At 54.5% G+C, this 20810-nt stretch overlaps 1 protein-coding gene across 15 annotated transcripts in view; it reads right to left on the bottom strand.

The window, feature by feature from the left end:
- Nucleotides 1-20584, bottom strand: part of RNF24 (ring finger protein 24) — a 34589-nt gene extending 14005 nt beyond the window's left edge. Inside the window, exons 1-4 of one of the 15 annotated variants that reach the window (XM_068943757.1) lie at nt 20478-20534; nt 9820-9941; nt 9036-9212; nt 2524-2699 (exon numbers count right to left, since the gene is read on the bottom strand). In XM_068943757.1, the coding sequence (XP_068799858.1) occupies nt 2524-2534 (11 nt within the window). In that variant the 5' untranslated portion in view covers nt 2535-2699; nt 9036-9212; nt 9820-9941; nt 20478-20534. The other 14 variants (XM_068943758.1, XM_068943756.1, XM_068943765.1 and 11 more) reach the window with 14 other exon arrangements.
- Between the last annotated feature and the right edge of the window lie 226 nt (nt 20585-20810).

Below are 20810 nucleotides of genomic sequence, written 5' to 3'. Positions count from 1 at the left end.
GAGGAGGGGAAAAAAAGAAAAAGAAAAACTAAACCAAAGCCCAAACCCCACCACTTACTGAAAACGCACTGGCAGCAAACTGCTCCTCGCCCTCGCGTGGCCAACGCCGGCCTTCCAGCAGGACGGTCCTGAGCTTTCCTAGATGCGTTTGTGCCTGAACCTCGGCCCTTCCGGTACCTGCACGGCTGCTTTTTTCGGGGGTAGGGGGAGATAACTCACCTTTCAGCTCGGCTGCTTGATTTGCACTAACATTTCTCCTGCAATCTCCTCTCTCCCCGCGCTGAAGGCTGCATCTCCGTCGGTCTCGCAGCACGGCGGAGCCTCCCCTCCGCCGCTGCTTTCGGTTTCCTCTGCCTCCTTCAAGTTTTGAGGTAATTTCTGGTAAAGTCTGAACTTGATTAAAGTCTCCAGAGACCAGAACACATGTTAAGAAAGTCTCCGAGCCAAAGTGGAAACACTATAATAACGCCGAGGCTGGAAGCCCGCGCGCACCCTTGCGAGCACTGGTGGGGACTGGTGATTACAACGCGATAACCTCCTGGGAGCTCGCGCTCTTCCACAACGGACTGCTGGACTCCACCGAGGTGTTTCAATTAAAAAAAACACACCAAAAAAACAACCAACCAACCCACCCCCAAACCTTTGTTCCTAACTCCGGCACAGTTAATACACAGCTTAGCATCGCCGCGCAGGGCTGGGTCGTTGGGTTTTTTTTTTTTTTTCCCCCATCTCCGCTCCGGGAGTTTTCTCGGTCAAAGGGATTCGAGACGCTGCAGGCGTTTTTCCCTTTGGTCACGTTCAGGCGGCGGTGGAGACCTCCCGGCGCGGAGGTGCGCCCCGGGCAGGATCGACCCCGGCCCCCTTCCCACCGAGGCCCCGCTCGCCCTCGAGCGGCGGCGCCGAGGGCCGGCGGGGCGGGAGCCACCCGTAGACACGCGCCTTATCACTAGTGAAACAGCGCGTTTCCGCTTTCTTCCCGTTTCCTTTTTTTTTAAAAAAAAAAAAAAAATCAACGGGCTCTTTTTGATAATCGCCCAACTTGGGCTTTGCTAAAGTACAGGCGGCTTGGACGACCGACTCCAATTCTCCCTCCCGGTGAAGGACACAGCGTCTTGCGCGGCTCGGCTCGCCCGTGCCTTGGGCGTCCCACCACGCTGCACGGCGCAGGAGGAGGAAAGAGGGGCTACGGCCTCTCTGGCAAGTCTGCGCTGCTTTCAGCAGGATTGCGGGACACAAATTGGGCAACTCGAAGACTTCACGTTTATCCGCGTCCCCATCCAGCTCTCAGTTGAGCAGGACGGGTGCGTTCTGCCCTCTCTGTCCTCCTCGGCTACCTAAGGCTCTCCAAAGACGTAACCAAACACTGCTGACTGCAGTCTGTCATCTAGAAAAGCTTCAGGTCATTTTTGCAAAGCAGGAGAAAGGGTTAAACAAACAAACAGAAAAAAAGCCCTCCAAAACCAAGCCCATCAGGAGCAATTCTTCACCCTCTGGCTACCGCTTTGAAACCCGCTGTGGTCAGTGATTGCATTAGGCAAAGCACATTTTTATGACTCCCAAGAGCATAAATTATCTACAGGAATTCAGACTTAAAGCAACAGTCTACAGGACAGAAAATAAAAAAGGTTAGTTAAGCCTCGGAGAAATACGAGCGCCCAAAGACCCCGATCCGCTCGCTAACGTTGGGGAAGCCAAGCCCAGGGATACATGAAACGCGGACCTGACCTGAGCCACCACGCTGACGGACAACAAAACACAGTGCTCCCTCCCCAGCGCCACGCTGTCCTCGCTCCCTCTCTGCCGACCCCTCCGTGAACCAAACTTCCCGCAGCACCCAAAGCACGGCGACGTGGTGGGAGGGCCCCAGGCGCACGTGCTCCCGGCTGCCCTCTCCACCAGGCGGTAAGCGCTACCTCCGGCACTTTGGACTACGCGACTGCGAAAAGTTGCCTTCTGTTATTCACCGGAGCAAAACCTCACACCGCCTATTTATCACCTCTGCAAAGCGTCCTTGCGTTGAGGTTACACCTAAATATCCGATGCAATGAACCAAGCTCTCTTGGAGAAACAACAACAGACCTATCCAACCACCACTGGACCAAGCTGGGCTCTCCTCTCCTCTTCAAATTGAGAAGCTCTTCTTTAACCGAGCTGAGTTTGGGGTTTCTGTCCTATTCTCGGACCAGCTGAGCCCATGGTGGACTGAGAACAAAAGCAGAGATGCTTTGGTTCTTGGTGGGGGGTAAGAAAATACCGCACAGTATTTAAGGCAGCTAATGTAATCTAGCCAGAACCTACTTACTGCGTCCAACTGGAGTCACGTAGCTGTTTCATCAGCCCCTGCAACCGCCACCGCGGCAATACACCTATAACCGTCACTGCTGGCCAAAGCCCAAGGGGAAAAAAAGGTCCCTAGAAACTGAGCTCCACTCCATCCACGTCTCCCTACTCTTCTCTTCTAACCGTACCATCCGTTCAACATTTTGCCTCAAACAGCAATCTGCTGATGAGGCCGTGACCTACCTGCTGGCCATACCGAAGAGGTTCGGTCTCCCCGCTGCAATCCTCCAGGCTCCTAAGGTGCCTCTCCAGGAGTCTTCACGGCACCAGATTCATCCAACCACAACAACATGAAATAACCTTCTCCGCGTCAGGGCTACCCTGACAAGTTTGGTCCTCCCTCCCTTCTTCTGTAACAGCTGAGAAACGTTACAGCAAAAAACACAGAGGGGGGGGGAAAAAAAAGGTTAGCCTGAACACAGCCTCCAGGAGAGCCAGGAAACTGTTAACTTTTAAAAGACTTCACAGAAATCTGATTTTTTTTTTTTAAGGAGCCAAGCTTTGGGGTTTGGGGGAGGGGAGGGACCGCATTTTAATTTGCTTCAGATTTATGAGAATGCAGCCAAAAGAAATAAAAAAGGAGCCGTAAAGGATGAAAACCTTCTGAGGCAGAGCAAAAGCATTCCCGCTCCTCTCCTTCCCGGCCAAGGCGTTTCGGCGGAGGTGGAAGTCTTTGCTGGCTGCACCCACCACCCTGCCCGGCCACCAGCTCCCGCGGCTTCGTCTTGGTGGGCAAAAGCAGCCTGGAGAAAAGCGGATGAAAAACCGAGAGAGAGAGAGGGAGAGCGCAGAACTCTTCTCCTCCTCTGGCCGAGGAAGGACGAGGGCAGGACAGCCAGGACGGAGCGGGATGAGGCGAGCTCCGAGGTGGTGCCCCACGTGTGCCGGCTGCTTCCGGACAACGGGACGCGCCAGGAAGGCCAGCGAGATGCTCCCGAGTCGTCTTTAAAGCAAGAGGTCTCACTCCGGCAGCCGCAAGGAAGAAACCCTACGGAGGGTAGGATTCCCTCCCCTGGTTCACCGCGGTGCCGGAGCGGGACCAGAGGGGACAACCTTGTCTCCGGCGTGCGAGAACACGCGTGCTTACGGATAACGCATCCCAGGTCTGAAAAATTAACCTGCCGGCGACAGCAGAGATGAAGTGGCGGGGGGGGGGGGAATTTGGGCAGGCACCCGCCCCGCGTCCGACCGCTGCGGAGGTCTCCGACCGCAGCCAGATCCGTCGGGACGCTGCACGCTCGCGGGGTGCGACGTCTCCGGGAGATGGCTGCGACGGCGCCCTGGCTGCCGGCACCGCTCAACCCAGAAGAAATGAGTTTGCCGAAGAAAGCTAAAGCAAGTGAAAGAGCGGGAAGGAAAAAAAAAAAAAACCGAAGCCAGGGAACCCCTAAGAGGGCCAAGGGCCATCTGGAGGAAAAGCTTTTAAGCGCACATAAAAAGAGAGAAAATAGATGGCAAACAAAACCAGCTCAGATGAAAGCAAAGGACAGAAAACAAGATTTGTCCAGCCAGCAGAAGGCAAAGCAAAGGACCAAGAGGACTGGAAGAGATTTGCTTAGCGATATGCCAGCTTGCAAAAAGAAAAGGAAAAAAAAAAATAAAAAAAAAGAAAGGAAGGCAACAGGGCCGCATCTAGGGCCGCTGCTTCTGCCAGAGGATCTGCGCGGTGGGATCCGTCCTCCTCCCCAGCCTTCAGTCCCGACTACGCGAAAGCTGCCCGCTCCCGCGTCACAGAAGCCGGGAAACGAAGCGCGGCAGGTCCCGCAGCAGCGTTAGCTCGCCAGCTTTGCCCATGCAGCGCTTGGATTACAAGCCGGCCTGCTAAAGGCAAGCCTACGTAAGCAAGGCAGCCAAATGAATCCCTATCCTAACAGCAGCAAGCACTTAACGCTCCTAATAAGCGAGGCCAACCTCCTCCGCAGAGCTTTCATCAGGAGATCTCAAAGGAGGCGAATATCTTCTTCCAAACAGAGAAACTGAGGCACAGAGCAGAGGAGCAAGGCAAGACGTCCGAGGTGACCGTCAAACCAGATCTAGGCGTAAGCCCTCCAGACGCGTCCACAAGGTCAGCACGGTTACGCCGGGGACGCCTTGGGCCCGCTGCAGGCAACGCCACAAACTCAACGCAAGGGTCGAAAGCGGCAAGGTTTGTACGTCCTGCTGCTTCACCCCGCGGACTGGAATTGCGTGCTGTTTCTCTGGTTTTGACTCATCAAAATGAGCTGCCTGTTTGGGTGTTTTTTTTTTTTTTTGGGTTTTTGGATATAACACCAGTGCTCAAACGGACCGTGCAAGCGCCGTGCATCATACCTAAGACCAGCAAACGCGTCGGGCTGCGGCACGTTTCGTGCCTTGGCTGCTCTCGGCTGGGTTACAGGCTCCCGGCGCGTCTCCTTACGTTGCGACACCTCCGTCTTGGCATCCGACAAAAGCAAAGTTTCACAAAACGCCCTGGTTTGCAGGGAAACCCGGGGAACGCACCCCGTTTCCCCGCCCCAAGCCAACGCCTGCGGGCCGTAATTAAAAAAAGCAACGCGTTTGCAGAAGGATTTACCTTTTGAGACAAACGACTTGCTCCCCGGGGAACCGAACCAAACCCAGACGGGTCTGAACCTCCCCTCCCGAGCCGGCCCGTCGTGCCGGAGCGCCGGGACGGAGCCGAACCGGCTCGAGCGCCGGCAGCGTCCCGCCGGCCGGGCTGGAGAAGCAAAACCGCGCTCCAGTAAAGGCAGATATTTAAAAATAACGCCCCCACGAAATGAAATCGTAGACCCGCGGGTTTCTAGCGGCATCGGGAATAGCTGGTTCACAAGCATCAATCTCAGCCAAAGAAAACGGCAGTCACGGCTAAAGCTCCCAGCTGAAAGGCTCCGTCTAAAGGGGCGACTCCAAAGCGGCTCGCGAGCGTCGCCGGACTTAACGCAAGCCCGCAAAGTGTTTCGTACGGGTTTCACTAAACGGTTATTAACTGGGCCGAAAGTTAAAACGCAGAACAGCTCTGCATATCAACAAGCTCTTTCCCAAACACCTCCGGTTTGCTTTGGAGTATTCCCACGCGTCACCAAGCCATCGAAGAGGCGTTATTCAACGCGGATGCCTAATGGAACAGCAGCAGGAAAAAAAAGGATTTTTCCAGGCGCTGAAAAACCGATAGGAAGAAGAAAAAAAAAATAAAAAAATATCGGGACACTTGGCCCGAACCCAACGTGGCACGTACCGCCCCGCACGGCGCTTCGGTGGGGGGAAAAAAAACGGCACGCGGATAAAGCCGTCGCCCCCAAACTGGGACGGCTCCCGGCCGAGAGCGCGTCGCCCCGCAAGGAAGCCGGGGAAAGCTCCCAGCGCTGCTCCGGCCGGCAGCGGTTCCCAAGCAGCTTCGGTGGCAGGAGGAAAAGGAGGGATGGCAAAAGCACCGAAAGCAAAGAAAAAAAAAGAAAAAGAAAAGAAAAAAACCCCGTTAATCCGTGCTTTCGGTAATTTTATACCGGGTCTCGCAAAAAAAACAGCCCAAAGCAAAACAAGGCGACGCTTCCACGGGTATCGAAATCCGCTGGCGGCCGGGTCTAGCCTTAGCCCCGGCACGGCTACGACGCTCGCGAGAGGACGCGCCGAACGGGCCTGCCAAAACGCTGCTGCAACCGTAGAGCCGAGCAGACGGCAGCTCCTGACGTTTCCAGAAGAAACGCTGGCGTTTCCCAAGGGTTCAGCGGCCGCTTTCCCAGCTGGGCGCAGAACCAAATTCCCCGGCTCCCTTCCCCGGCTGCGCGACACCACGCGCCAAAACCTGAACCCTGGCGACCGCTTGGCGGCTCGACACGAGCCTTCAGGCTGGGTGACGCAGAAATACAAATATAGAAGTCCGATATATAAAAATGTGAGGTTTGATGAAGCAATGAGCAACTAGGGGGAGGAAAAAATAAATAAATAAATAAGAAAAAAAAAAAAGGGGGGGGGGGGCACATCAGACAGCCCGGACCGCCGGCTCCGCTGCAGCGCCTGGCGGACGCTTTTGGATTTTTTTTTTCCCCCCCCCAGTGGCTTTTAGCAGCGAAACAATTCTGCGACCTTCGTGCTGAAGCGGGCACCTCTAAAGGCGCGAGCGTCTTCGCTACCGTCGGCCGACAGGCACGCCGAAAAGAGGTCACCCGCAGCTCCCACCGCTACGTTTGAAACGCTGTCATTAAGTGCCGTCAGGAAGGCAAAGCGGGGCTCGTTTTCCAAGCTCCAGGGAAAAAAAGGAAAAAAATAATAATAATAAAAAATATATATATATAAATCAATAGCACTTTTCAATCCAGCCTATACTAGGGAGGAAATGAAGTTCAGAAGAGAGCAATCCCCCATGTGCCCTGCGTGGTCCCCATGATATCAAAAACCCCAGCTGAGAAACGGAAACAACTTCCTGGCTCGGCGCGGCCAGCGTGGTTTCGATGGAAATTCCAAGGAAGAAAAGCCGGTTCTGGTAAAACGGCAGGAAACTTGCAGCGCGGCCAACGGCGACGCACTCTCGCTCGGCTGCGGACGCGCCAGATCCGCTTCCCGGCGAGCCGGCCGTCCCCCACCGGCTTAAAAGAAACGTCCGCCTCCTGCCCGCCGCCCCGGCTCCCGATTTCCCGAGCTCTGCCGTCGCGCGCCCGGCTCCCGGCGGAGGGGAAACGCCGCCAGAAACCACGGGAGTCCAGGGCCGAACCCAGGGAAGCGGACGTCACGGGCACGGATTAAGCCGGGGAAGCTACAACCGGGCGATGACGATGGCTGAATACACGGGCAATCCGATTTAAAAAAAAAAAAACAAAAAAACCCCCAAAAAACTCACGGCTGGCTTTGGCCAAGCCACGGTGAGCGCGCTTAAAAAGCAACCCGGAAAAGCTTGAGGCAAAGCAGAAAAAGTAACCGGTGGATGGACTTAACGACCTCCCAAAATCCTTTCCACTCCTGTTTTCTAAGCTCCTTTAATGCAAAAAATCAGTGCAACACACAGGGACCAGTAACGTGCACTAAGTACCTTCAGCGGCGGGCACCGGTACGGGAGCCGCTGCTGCCAGCATGCACGCTGTAAAGGCAGCGGGACGAGCCAACTGCGGTTTGGGATGCCTAGACCCTTACGGCAGGAAGAAATAATACTCTCATTTGAACGAGCTAAGGCTGTGGATTTGGCGGGGGGGGGGGGAGGATCTGAAAGGGGATCCAGATGGCTGCAAAAGCAGCCCGAGGCCAGGAAGGGAAGAATTCCTCTTTACGCTGCTGCTTTCTGCTCCGTTGCAGGTGCCGACCCCGAATTTCGGACCTCAGGGATGCCCGAGGCAGAGCCTTTTCCTCGCCACAGTTTGCAATCGCGGGAATAAAGAGAGAGAACAGGTAGCGCAAAGCGGGAGACTGCAAAGCTGGTGGCTGGATATCAAAAATCCTGTTTGCTTTAGGAAGAGGCATTGCGAAAAAGCACGCGCTGTTTCTGTGAGCTTTGTGTTTTCGGATGCTGACAGTATTAAAAAGCCATCAGGAAAACCCAAACAAACCCAAACCCGAACCCCAGCCTGATGGGAATTTACACCACAGCCACGTCACTGTCACTGGATATCTTCCCTAATACTGACATAAAAATGAGCTAAGCGCTTGGCCTGCCCTTCCTCTGGGTTTCACAAAAGTACCACTTTTCTGGAGACGCTTTTTTTTCCCAATCATTCGTTCTGCGCAGCTGACGGAGGCCGGGGAGGTTTTGCAACGCTTTTGAGCCCGGCTCGGCCGCGCTCACGCTATGCCCGTTTGCAACAGCCCTACAGATTTAGCAGGAAACAGAAAAATGCACCCTTCAGCTCCTGGATTTGCTTGGCCAAGCTGGCTACCTGACGGGGAAAAAAAATAAAAAATAAAAAGCCGTAATACGCGCGTGCCACCCTTGGAGATGCAGAGCAAAAGTCACAGCCAGGATGGCCACCTCTGTAAAACCCGAAACGTCTCCCACGTATCTCGAGAAGCTGGGGAAACGGGCACGGGCAACGCTTCGGGCTGGGCAGAGCAGACCGCGACTTACTGCTGCTGGGTCTCAACGTGAAAGGTGATGCTAAGTGATGCAGGCTAAGTCCTCCAAGGCTTTTGAGCCACAGAGGAGAAAGGAGGCTTGATCTCGAAGATTGAGGACGCTAAATCTGATAAATTATCTGTGTTTTCCTGACTCGCATGAGAAGCTGACAAGCCAACGCTTTCTTTCCACTCTCTCTCTCTCTCTCTCCCCTTCTCAAAGAGGTAAGTGTTTTGGCTCATGGAAAGATGTGAATCAGCTCTGTTACTGGTAATAAAAAACAAAAAAACCCACACTACTTCTGGTATAGCAGGGATCAGGTCAGGCAAGCTGTTTGGGCTTTCAGCTGGCTTAAAAAAAAAAAAGATGTTTGCCACAGTTAGAAAACCCTCCTGATGTCACGGCCTGACCTTAGCTGGACAGAGAAAAGTCAAGGGACCTTCAAATTAAGGGGCAGCGATTGGCACGGGCCTCTCTCTTACAGAGAGGTGGAGATGGGCACACGTGAACTGTGAGCGTTGCCTGTCCAAACTCCCCGTGTGAGTCCCAGCCACTTTGCTCCCTCGCTTGTGGTTCTCATAAATCTAACCCTAAATAAGTAAAAGCACAAATTAAGCCTGTCTAATTAAGATGCAGGACTTGCAATAACAACGACAACTCCTTTCTGGAAGGTTACCTAAAATTTGGCTTTCTTCTTTGCAGCGGACTGCGCAAGGCCTGATGAATACCCTGCGACGGCTTCAAGGCTACTGGGGCTTCCTAGAGCTGCGCAGCTAAAAGCACAGACGGGAGTTTGAGGCACGCAACAGTCCGCCGTCAGATCTTTATGAATTCCTGCACGCTGAATCGTCTACTAGAAGGCAAAATATATTACTGGCACCAGCGACTCAGCTTAGCAACCAGCCTGCAGGCTGCATCAAGTATCTCTTTAAAGGTCAAGAGAGCACATGATGCCTAGGAGTGCTTACATAAGCTTTTACTACAAGTTCGAGATACTTCAAGCGAGCCCGTTTATCAAATCACAGCCCTAAACGGGCCAGCTGGCCTTTGCCTATCTGCTGAGAGGAAGAGGAGAAACCAAGGCTCTTCCTCCCCGCCATCCCGCTCTCGCTCTTTCCATCCGCTTTCCACCCTTCCCCGTCTTTAGGAAACGCTCGCGGTGGATTTGCTGGCAACACCCGAGCGGAGATGAAACGTCAGAAAGGTGCCGCCGGCCCGAGGAGCTCCCTGCGATGCGGGTTTTTGTTAAGGCGGACGAGCCGCGTTATTGAAATTCTGCGGCAGAGGCCGGTTTTCCTCCGCTCCCCGGGGGCTGCCGTGTTAAATCACGTTTGAATTCGCCGAACAAGGCTGCTGAAATACCACCGTGGCAGCTACTGGCACATTTCAATGAAAGTACCATGGCCTCATTAGTATAGTGGAAATTATGAGCTTGTTTTTGTATGTATTTAAAAGCTTGCCTCCGAAAGCGCGCTGGGCTGCGGCCAGAAATTCCTGGCTTGTAGCTCCTGCGATCTGACAGTCAGCGTCGCCTCGCTTAGCCGGGTCAAGCAAACGCCGGGCAGCCCACGAAGAAATCAAACTGGAGGAAGGCGGGGGGGAAAAAAAAAGAAGTTACGTTTTTTAAATCTGTAGGGAAAGCGGGAGCGGGGCAATATTGCAAAAGGGTGCAAAAGGGTGCAAAAGGGTGCAAAAGGGTGCAAAAGGGTGCAAAAGGGTGCAAAAGGGTGCAAAAGGGTGCAAAAGGGTGCAAAAGGGTGCAAAAGGGTGCAAAAGGGTGCAAAAGGGTGCAAAAGGGTGCAAAAGGGTGCAAAAGGGTGCAAAAGGGTGCAAAAGGGTGCCCGGCGGCGGGGTTTTAACTAAACCCTTGGCGTTGAGCTCTGTGGGATGTGCCTCCCCTTGCAAGCTAACGAAGAGCGGGTCGGTGACCACGGCTCTAATTAAAGCGCAGGTTATCATTAAGAGCACGCGGGAATTTCGGGCGCGCGTACGGGCGTTTCGTCCTCCTCCCACCGCTCCCGACAGCCAGCGGCGAGAGCAGCCCCAGCTTTCTAGCCGGACGAGGAGGACGACGGCCTTCCTCCGTGGGAGGTGGACCACGCACAGCCCAAATCCTTCGCGTTAGCCCCCGAAAAAGCAACCTTGCAAAGGCTGCTTGACCACCTCCCAACGAGGGTGTTTGCAGGAACTGCTCGCTGAGATCCCTCAGGATGCAATTCTGCAAAAAAACCTCGTTTGAGCAAAAACTTTAAGGCCGGCTCCTTATTGACCTGAACGGGAGCTGCGAGTAATCGAGCCACGCAAACCCAACGTATCTGCTGAATGACTAATACGGTTGGGTGCCAAGGGCTCTGGGGAAAAAAAAAACAAAACAAAACACTAATATGGCACAAAAAGCCATAGGGAACGAGGATGAGGATTAAGGGTTCCCCCCCCCCAACTCTTTGATTTGGCAGAGAATTGTATAAATTGGCTCGGCTCTCGAAATTAAAAAGCCCCCCCCCTCTCTATTAGTAACAGCAAATAGATTCCTTTCTACAACTTATGTATGGCGATGACGTGACGATGCAGAACAAGAAAGAAAGAAAGAAGAAAAAAAAACGGCTCGGCTAATCCCCGCAATTTTATAAGCATCTCAGACACTAAGCCGTTGATCTCATTGAAAAGGATTAGCATTACTCTCTCGCCGGTAAATTTAAGAAGCCTCGAAGCAGATGTAAACAAAAGCAGAGCGCAGCCCCGCGGCAAGCTGCCGCCGAGAAAGCCTCACCTGGCCCTTCATCGCCGGAAAAAAGGAGGAATTTTTCCTCCAAATCCCAACGAGGGCTGCAAGCCCCGGCTGTCCGGGATGCAGCAGCGCCGACGTCCAGCCTAACGCCAGCGGTGTCCACGCAACCGAAAGGCGAGCGGTGAATTCCCGTCCCGGATGAACGCGGGCGCGAGCACCCCGCCGGGGCAGCCGGAGGATTTTTCGGAGGGCGGCGTGACGGGGTTTCCGTGGGCTAGGCAGATTTTAGGGGGAGGTTTTGCTGCTGGTTTAAGCTAATCTAAGCCTGCGCTGAGAGGCGAGGGCTTCCCCTCCCCTTCCCTTTCGCTGGCAAAAAGCGCGCGAATCTTGAGCCGGCAACGGATCAGGCTGAAAATTACCCTAAGGGGAAAAAAAAAAAAAAAAAATAGGAACATGCAGCCGGCGGGGGGAAGGACGGGAGCACGGATTCGGATCGGCTCTGCATCCGCACCCTGAGTTTCAGCAGTCTAAACCATTACGTTTTTAGAGGAACGATGCTCCGGCTGGAAAAAAAAAAAAAAAAAAACCCAGATTTGTTCTGCGTTGGCTGCGGAAAACACGTTTCGTTTCCAGAGCGGGAGAAGAGGTGAACTTCCGAGCTGCAAATCCACCACTTCTCACAAAAACTCGCTTTCACGCTGCTCCGCGGGCATCCTCCAGCGGCACAGCTTTGCCGCAAGCGTTATTAAGGTGTAAAACCCGCTGTGCAAACAGCCCAGTAGCTGCAGGTTTGCAAAGGCCGCAGCTCACCTTAAGACCAAGCAGGCAACGCGTGGTCTTTTTGGATACGAACCACAGCCGCCTCCTCGAGCAAAGCTGGCTTGCAGGTCACCCGGCCTGGCTCTTAAGAGCAACATTAACAGACAAAGAACACAAAATATAAAGGAGGCGTCAATAGGAGATGGAAAAAAAAAAAAAAAGGATTGAAGGGATCCTTTGTTGAGCGCAAAGCAGACTTTTGCCAGCGCTTGCTGCTTTCAATTCCCTTAAAAAAAAAAAAAAGAAATCTCAAGGGTAAGCGGCGCATCGCAAGAGCCCCCGTCGAGGAGCGGTCCCCCAAAGGATGCTCAGCGAGATGCAGCAGCCTTCGCGCGCCTGGGCAAAGTCAGGTCACGCGCGGCCGGCCGGCAGGGTTCGGCTAAAACTCAGCGGCCAACCTAGGCAGGCGCGCTGCCGGCAGACGGCCTCCAGACCGGGTCGATGTTTATTCGGCGCCGATAATACCCAACGCGGCGAAATTCAGCCTTGCTTCGGAGGGCTGGTCCCGGGGACCGAGCGGGCTGCGAGAAGCTCTCGATGCGCTCGCTCGGCGTGGCTTCGCGGCTGGCGAAGGACGGCCCGACGCGCGCACGCCGTCGGAGCCAGCGGACACAATGCGATGCTGACTCCTTATTTATTTTTATTTATTTTTTTTTTTTTTTCCAAATCCAGCACTATATATAGCCGCTGAGCCGAGACGCTCACAGAAGAGAAACGCGGCTGCGTTAATAACCCCCTGGGGAGGAAATCGCCCCAGTGGCATGCCAGGCCTGACGGTGGTTTTGTCCCCGGGACAAAGCACGATGGAAAAAACGAGAGTCTTTACAGTGACGCTGGAACCGTTTAGGCGCTTGCTGGAAAGCGCTGCGTGCAGAGGAGGCTAATTTAATCCTTACGTTCCCTTCGTAGTTTAATTTTGCGCCAGCTGCAAGCAAGCAGCAGCGTGATCGGCGATAAAGACAGACCCTTAAATCCCTTTGTCTTAACCTGAAGCAGTCCGGCTGCGCGGCTGAGTATACGCGAGACGGTATATTGTCCCACCCAATTTTTCATACGTCATTTGGCTTCCCAGGTCTCTTACCTGCAGGGCTCCGTAGGTAGACTGAAGAGCCCAAAACCTCCCCGTCCCCGAGCCCGCGTCCCGCGACGGACTTCTCAAAGCCTGGTTTTCGACCACCGCACGCATCGCCTTCCCCTGGCGCAGCCTCTCCGGGGGCCAGGAGGGCTGGACTGGCCGCGGTGCCAAACCTCGGGAGCTCCCGCTAAGTTTTGTTTCGAATGCTCTTCCGAGCCAGGAAGCACGATGCTATTTCCAGGCAGCGATAGCGAAACGGCCGCAAGCTCAAAGATTGCTAAAATAAGACTGTTAACTACTCTCCCAGCTCGGTACTTTCAGTTTCTCTCTTGCTAAGAGTCTTTCTGGAAACCTGGCGTGGTCTCCTCTAAGGTGCTTTGCAAGTCAAAAGCTCTGTTAGCTGCATAATTCCTGCAAGGCTAATCCTCTATGTTAATAAAAACCAGAGAGAGTTACTGAGAAGAGTTACTAAGAGAAAAGGCCGCCTTGGGGTGCCGTCCCCATGCCCTCGTCCCACCGCAACACCAGCGCGCCTGTCCCACGCTATCGTCTTCGCTGCTTTTCGCTCCCCTCCCCCTTAGCAGGATCTCTCCCGGTTTTTCCGAAGCCTGATCCAGTTTTAGCCCAGATGGCTCCTGTCGTTTTTGCAATCTGAGACCTCACAGTCTTTGGCTACGTCAACCCCGGCTGCTTGCAGCTAATTTAGTCCACGGGCTCTCGTACCCGGCTCCCCCTTCCCGTGCTCGCGCCCGAGATCTGTTGCCCAGATCGGCTTTAACGCTTTTCGCTTTCCTTGGCGGCGAGGTGCCCTTGCTCCAAAGCCGGCAGGAGGTTTGGGGCACAGCAAGGTGCTGAACCTTGCTCTGCCCTGCAGAAGCTGGTACCTTAACCATCGGGCGGTCCTGCCTCTCTAATCGTGTCTTCTCCTCCACCCACGTCTCCTGTCCTACCTGAGAGACGTCACACCCGCTCCACCCTCAGCACGGATGCTACTTCTGACATCCTCTTGCCCGCCTACTGCTTCGCCTTGTACCTGTGTTGCCTCTACACCTTCCTCAGGCATCCGGCTAGAGCTAAGCCCATCGCTCCTTCCTCCATATCTCGTTTAAATTCTGATCTTTCTGCTCATCCGGAGAAGCAACACTCACACCCAGGCCTCCTTGTCTCCAGCTTTAACGCATGCAGTCTTCCTCTCGCTGCCCTGTCAACACGGCCATGCAAAACGCAGTCCCTGGGATCATCATCTTCCCCCAGTGCCCAACGTACTTCCCATCCTCTGAAACGTTCCCCTGGCTCGCCTGCTTCAGTAAATCGAGCTTCAGGCATCTCCAGTTGCATTGCTCCGCTTCCATCTCGCTACCTGCTGTTGTCTCTTCCATCGCCTTCCTCGTTACCATCTCGGTGGCACGGAGCACCCTTTTGCGTTGCTGCGGACGGCTGTTATTTCCTCCCGTTGACATATCTCTGGCAGCACGCTTGCAAGAAATCAATTAATTAATAAGAGCCTAAGGACAAGCCAGTCCGTGCAGGTGGCACCTGCTGCGTTTGCCGGCGTCAAACGGTCCGTACGTGCAGAAGAACGACACGTTTGGCCGTCTGTGTTAGCGCCTTATCGACGCGTTGGCGAGGGAAGTGCAATTTTGCGAGTGGCTGAAAAACGCAGCTCCGACCCCAGGTGAGATCTCGGGTGCATCCCGCGTGCAACGGGGACGAGGGGAACCGGGGGCCCTCGCAGCCCTCTGCCATTGCCTAGAGAACGCGACGAGGGTTCATCTTTCTCAGGTTAAAAGTAAATTAGTTCTGCTGATCGCTATCAGATCAGCCGGTGCATTTGTTAGCTCAACAGCCGACACCGCCAGATAAACAGCCAGCAACTTCCACGTACACGGTGGTTTTGTTTCCTTTCCTCGAACGGCGAACGCCTGCTTTCTCAAACGGGTCATCTCCAGCACCAAACTTCTCACTCCGAGGAGGACTGAAACAACCAGAGGGCACCAACCTGCGCCCGACGACGGCGGAGCTCGTCTGCAGATAAGGTCGCGCCGTCCCGGACGCCTGAACGCTGCCGTACCCCACGCATCATTTCTAACGTGGTTTTAAAGCACTGTCAGTGACGGGTCAGGGCTGCGACGTGCATAGGACAGCCGCTCCCGATACAAAGTCCGAGTCAGCTGTAGCTTTCACGGCAACGTTGCTATAAGGGCATGGGGTGGGGGGGGAGTCTATACAAGATATAAGTTATCTTATGTCAACAAAACTCTGTTTTATTATGAACGATCGTAGGAAATAAAAATAAACAGAAACCCAGCTCTGTTCAGAGACGCCACAGAGTTCAGCGATACGCCAACCATAACAGAGACCGACACACTTGAATACTAGCGGAAATTTCAAAACCCAGAGAAACCATCCTCCCAGCTTTTACACCTACGGTTTTATACACACCACAAAGCAGTGAAATAGGGCCCAAACCCTGTCCCCCATTTACAGGTCGCTTGAAACAGCAGCTCCCCGTTCCAGTAGCAAATGAATAAACCCCACTTAAACGCAGCCTGCAAAAATGCTTTAGGGTCCTTGTCGATTAAAGACTTTGCAAAGCGCTTGCTATCATCAGAAGGGTCTGCACTTCCCACCCCGGCCAAAGAGACCCCAAGCAGCTCTGCAGAGGGACTGCTGCGTATCGGAGCCGGAAGAGATGAGCGCACCCAGCCACGTTTCGCTCCATCTTCTCATCATCCAGATGGTGTTTTACGACTATGAGCTAATCACTCACGATACGTCTTCTCCGACTGATATGGCCAACGAGGAGGTGATGCCCTGGTTGTTAAGGGGGGCGGCTGAAGACACACACGCAGAAATACGGCTCACAAGCACAGACGCCCCCTTGCAGGGGTTGCTTATCACTGTATTGTCTAGCACATTGCTAAGGCACCTGGGGGAATCAGCTTGAAACGTCAACCCTGCTCGACTAAGTCCTAAGGCATAAACTTTTACTGGGCTAAACAGTGAACAAAATGAGAAAACCTCATCTGAGCCAGTTGTAAGATGGAGCCTAGGGAGGCGACAGAGGGGATTTTTTGCTGTGACTGAGTGTTGTAATACACAAGAGTAGGAGGCCCAGGGAGCTCTTCATCATCCTCACCTCCGGCAAGAGAGGACCGAAGAGCTTGCTTGCTCTGTGATACAGCAGCGCAATCACCACCGCTTTCCATTAGGTCAAAGGTTTTAATAGGAGGACGAGGGTTTTCCTTCCTCTTTCCAGAAACAACTGGAAGAGCTTGGAAGCTCCTGGTGCCTTTGATAGTTCCCCCCCGTGCAGCTAAGAGGGATATGACGCACGCTGAGCGGCCGTCAGGACCAGAACTGTCACCCGTGGGTGTCAGCCTCATGACTTGCTAACTGGATCAAACCATGTCTCCTGGCTGCTTTTGGCACACGCTGTAAGGATTAAAAAAAATTTTTTTAAATACATCAATTAGTACATTTGGGTCTCTTCCACATTACCCCCAAGCGTTTCTTCTGTCAGGGGCTATATTCTTCTGCCCTGAGTTATCTGAGGCAAAGGCTTATTATTTTTCTGGGCTCTGGGCCAAATTAGTATTTAATTTTTGCCACAGATGGCACAGCCCTCTGGATACATCAACTGGAGTATCTAGCCGTTATGGCTAAAGTAATAGAGCAAATAACTCGATTTACTCAGGGCTGTTTTCTTTAACGTGTTTAAGGTCGTTCTATTTACACCTATCGTAACAAAAGCAAGAATACGAATTCAGGCTACATGCTCACTGTTAACCTGAACACTCGCGGGAAGTTAAACCAATAGCAATAGGAAAGTAAGAACTACTAAAACGTGTATTTTGCTTTATTGCAAGTCAAACGTAAAAACCCACGAGAAAGCCTCATTTCAGTCATCGAGACGATTTTTCCAACTCAGTGGGACCGACCGAGCTGTGGTGCAATCCCTGCCTGCCCAGTCAGCAGGATTTTGAGGCGCTGCATCTCTCACACCAAGCACCTAGGCAAGTAATTATTTAAGTTCAATTCACTAATGTTCTTGACGTAACAAAGCACACGGGCGCTGCCAAAGTGGATACGCCAGCTACTTGGCTTAAGGAGCAAGTTTTACAGTGGTGATGTGATTTTAAACAGTACATAGCAAAGCCAAAAACAGGACATGAACATTTTTAGCACAGCCCGAACTCTGAGGAGTGACTCTGCAGGACTGGTAAGGTGGGGCTGACCTCACACGAAGCGTACGGTGTTTGCACGAAAGGTTATTTTCCCTGTCTGCAAGCCCTCTGGGCAAGGCTCAGAGAGTCGCAGTGGCAACTTTTCACCAAAGTGAAGATTTTGCTGAGGCTATTCCCCCTCCAGTTGTCTGTTCCACCCCATTTCTCCCTCTTGGTGCTGGACAACTACCAGAGAGGGACCTCAGGGGAAGGTGTAGGAGAAGCCAGATGTCATATCGAGAGCAGAAGTTACCAACTCTGTTGATGAAGACTGAGCTGTGAGCGAACGCTGCTCACTATCACTGCGCTCCTGCTCGCCCAGGAGCAGACCAGCGCTGCAAAACAAACAGGTGACAAAACCGACCTCCAAAGTGCCAGCAGTGCAAGGTCGCTTTTCAAACCAGAGCTGCTCTTAAAAAGTAAATCAAATGCATCAAGGCAATAATCCAAGTCAGGGCCTGGGTTTCATTCACCTTCACTCTTTTTCCCTCCCTCCCTCCAAAGTCTCAGTCAACAAAGTAGGCTCTGGCCTGTCTCATTGAAAGCTCGTGAGCGGGTCACGCTAACTGTGGTTGAACAACTTCTCTGCCTATTAGCAAGCGCATACGGAAGGGCTTTTATGAAGCTGAACTTTAGCTTTCATGAACCGGAACCAGGAGTAAGGTACCGTCCTCATCCACAGATACAGACGCCCCGTGCTTTAGTAGGTCTCCTCCGTCTCTGCCTCTTCTGTTACAAAGCGTTTCCTCACCTGAGCACGAGAGCACAAGAGGACAACCAACACCTACCACGCAAGAGATGCTCCAATTACGCTTATGACTAATTCATCCGTTTTGTAGCAAGCTGCTATATCTCTTTGACACAGTCTGCAGCTGGGGTATGTTTTCTGCAGACGACGTAATCCAGGGTAACTAATAAAAAATGAGATTTAAGCAGTCAGTTTATCCATTTTGGTATACGTGCGGCGAAACAGCACGGGAAAAACAGCCAAGGATGGGTGCGCTCGCAAACAGCTAGAAACAAAGGAATGATTTGCTGGAACAGTAACACAGCAACGTGGTCTGTCTTTCTTCTGCTTAAAATCTTCATCTGCTGACTGCAAATTAGGGCCCTTCCTAGTGGAAACAGGCCCGCGCAAAGGCAAACCGAGACAAAGAAAAGCCAGCGAAACATGATTTCAGCAGGAACCGAGGACCCAAGCGGTTCTGCCCTCGGTGAAAAACCAGGACAATGAGAAACACGCGCCTGCATCTCCCTGCCCAGCAGCCCTGAGAGAGGAGCCACCGAGCTGGGTTTGTGTGTTGCCGAACACGTTAGACACGACAGGAAACTTGAGATCAAAGAAAAGGAGCGTGCCAGAGCAACATGTAATCAAAACCTCCTGCCAAACAACCCAATAACACGCACACACATTCGCAAACGCACATATGAAGGACCTGGCACTGCTTTGTTACGTGCACATGGTTTGTAAGGACTTAGGAGCAAGGGGAAACGGTGCAGATCGACCTGCCTGTCCCAGGTACCCGGAGAGCCCGAATTCAGAGGCAGCGACTAAAGCAAAACCCGACGGCAGCCTCGCAAGGGGCTCTTGTAGGGACCGTAAGATGCTCTCCTGCAGCTCTCAGCGACTCTCTGCTCTGCACACCCGCGCTAAAACGAAGATAGGAGGAGGAAGTCGAAAACAAACAAACAAAAAAAAAACAACCCAGGAGGTGCATTTTTATCCTTCAGTTTTCAACCCTGTGGGATCCGTGCACATCCCCTGCCAAAAACAGCAAACTCTTGGATGGCTGGACTGTCTCCGTACGTGCCTGTATGGCAATAATAACCCGCTCCACGGAACACCTTAAATCTGAACAGCACCTCTTTAATTTCGTTTTTTTTTTTTTTTTTAAGCTTAAGAAACTCACTGTGTTTTGTCTCAACCCCAGAAAAGCGAAGGGATGTGGCCCAGGCGATGTACCTGCCCCACAGGGGACTGCACGATGACAGGGGGGCCTGGCCCCATAGTGGTGCCTGGCGGGAGGTCCCTGCCCCATTGGGGACTGCACGGGGAAGGGGGGTCTGGCCCCATAGCAGCACCTGGAAGGGGGTCCCTGCCCCATAGGGGATTACATGGGGAAGGGGGCCAGGGCCCCATAGTGGTGCCTGGAAGGGGGTCCCTGCCCCACAGGGGACTGCATGGGGAAGGGGGGCCTGGCCCCATAGTGGTGCCTGGAAGAGGGTCCCTGCCCCATAGGGGACTGCACAGGGAAGGGGGGTCTGGCCCCATAGCACTGCCCAGAGGGGGGGTCCCTGCCCTATAAGGGACTGCATGGGGAAGGGGGACCTGGGTGGGACCTGGCCCCATAGCACTGCCCAGAGGGGGGTCACTGCCCCATTGGGGACTGCACGGGGAAGGGGGACCTGGCCTCATAGCACTGCCCGGGGGGGGGGCCCTGCCCCATAGGGGATTGCCCGGGGAAGGGAGGCCCCTGCCCCATAGCAGCACCTGGAAGGGGGTCCCTGCCCCATTGGGGACTGCATAGGGAAGAGGGGCCCCTGCCCCATAGCAGCACCTGGAAGAGGGTCCCTGCCTCATAGGGGATTGCACGGGGAAGGGGGGCCCCTGCCCCATAGCAGCACCTGGAAGGGGGTCTCTGCCCCATAGGGGATTGCATGGGGAAGAGGGGCCCCTGCCCCATAGCAGTACCTGGAAGGGGGTCCCTGCCCCATAGGGGATTGCCCGGGGAAGAGGGGCCCCTGCCCCATAGCAGTACCTGGAAGGGGGTCCCTGCCCCATAGGGGATTGCCCGGGGAAGAGGGGCCCCTGCCCCATAGCAGTACCTGGAAGGGGGTCCCTGCCCCATAGGGGATTGCCCGGGGAAGAGGGGCCCCTGCCCCATAGCAGTACCTGGAAGGGGGTCCCTGCCCCATAGGGGATTGCCCGGGGAAGAGGGGCCCCTGCCCCATAGCAGTACCTGGAAGGGGGTCCCTGCCCCATAGGGGATTGCATGGGGAAGAGGGGCCCCTGCCCCATAGTAGTACCTGGAAGGGGGTCCCTGCCCCATAGGGGATTGCATGGGGAAGAGAGGCCCCTGCCCCATAGTAGTACCTGGAAGGGGGTCCCTGCCCCATAGGGGACTGCACAGTGAAAGGGGGCCTGGCCCCATAGCACTGCCCGGAGGGGTGTCCCTGCCCCATAAGCCGCCGCGGTCGGTGCATTGCATGCCCGTGCCCCACAAGTGCCGGAGGCCCCGGCCCCGGCCCCGGCCCCGCCGCCGCACTCACCCGCCGCTGTCCCCGCCGAGGCTCGCGCCAGCCCGCACTGCCCGGCCAGCCGGCGGGGAGGGACCCGGATGGAGCCGGCCCCGCCCGCGCCCCAGGCCCCGCCCCCAGGCTCCTCCCCCGGTCGGCTCCGCCCCCGGCCGGCTCCGGGCAGGGCTGGGCGGCTTCGCTGCCTGCAGTGCGCCTGCGCACTACCCCCACTCACGCCGCGTCACGGGGTGACGTCACGGCCGAGCCCGCTTTGGGCGGGGGGGGGGTGTGGGAATCTAGGCCGCCATTGCAGGGCGGGGGGGCAGAGGGGCCGTGGGGACGGGGACAGGGGGGTGGCGGGGGCAG

Source organism: Struthio camelus, chromosome 4, assembly GCF_040807025.1.
Source record: "Struthio camelus isolate bStrCam1 chromosome 4, bStrCam1.hap1, whole genome shotgun sequence".
NCBI lineage: Eukaryota > Metazoa > Chordata > Aves > Struthioniformes > Struthionidae > Struthio > Struthio camelus.
The sequence above is the reverse complement of the archived record's forward strand: the minus strand, read 5'-3'. Positions and strand labels throughout refer to the sequence as shown.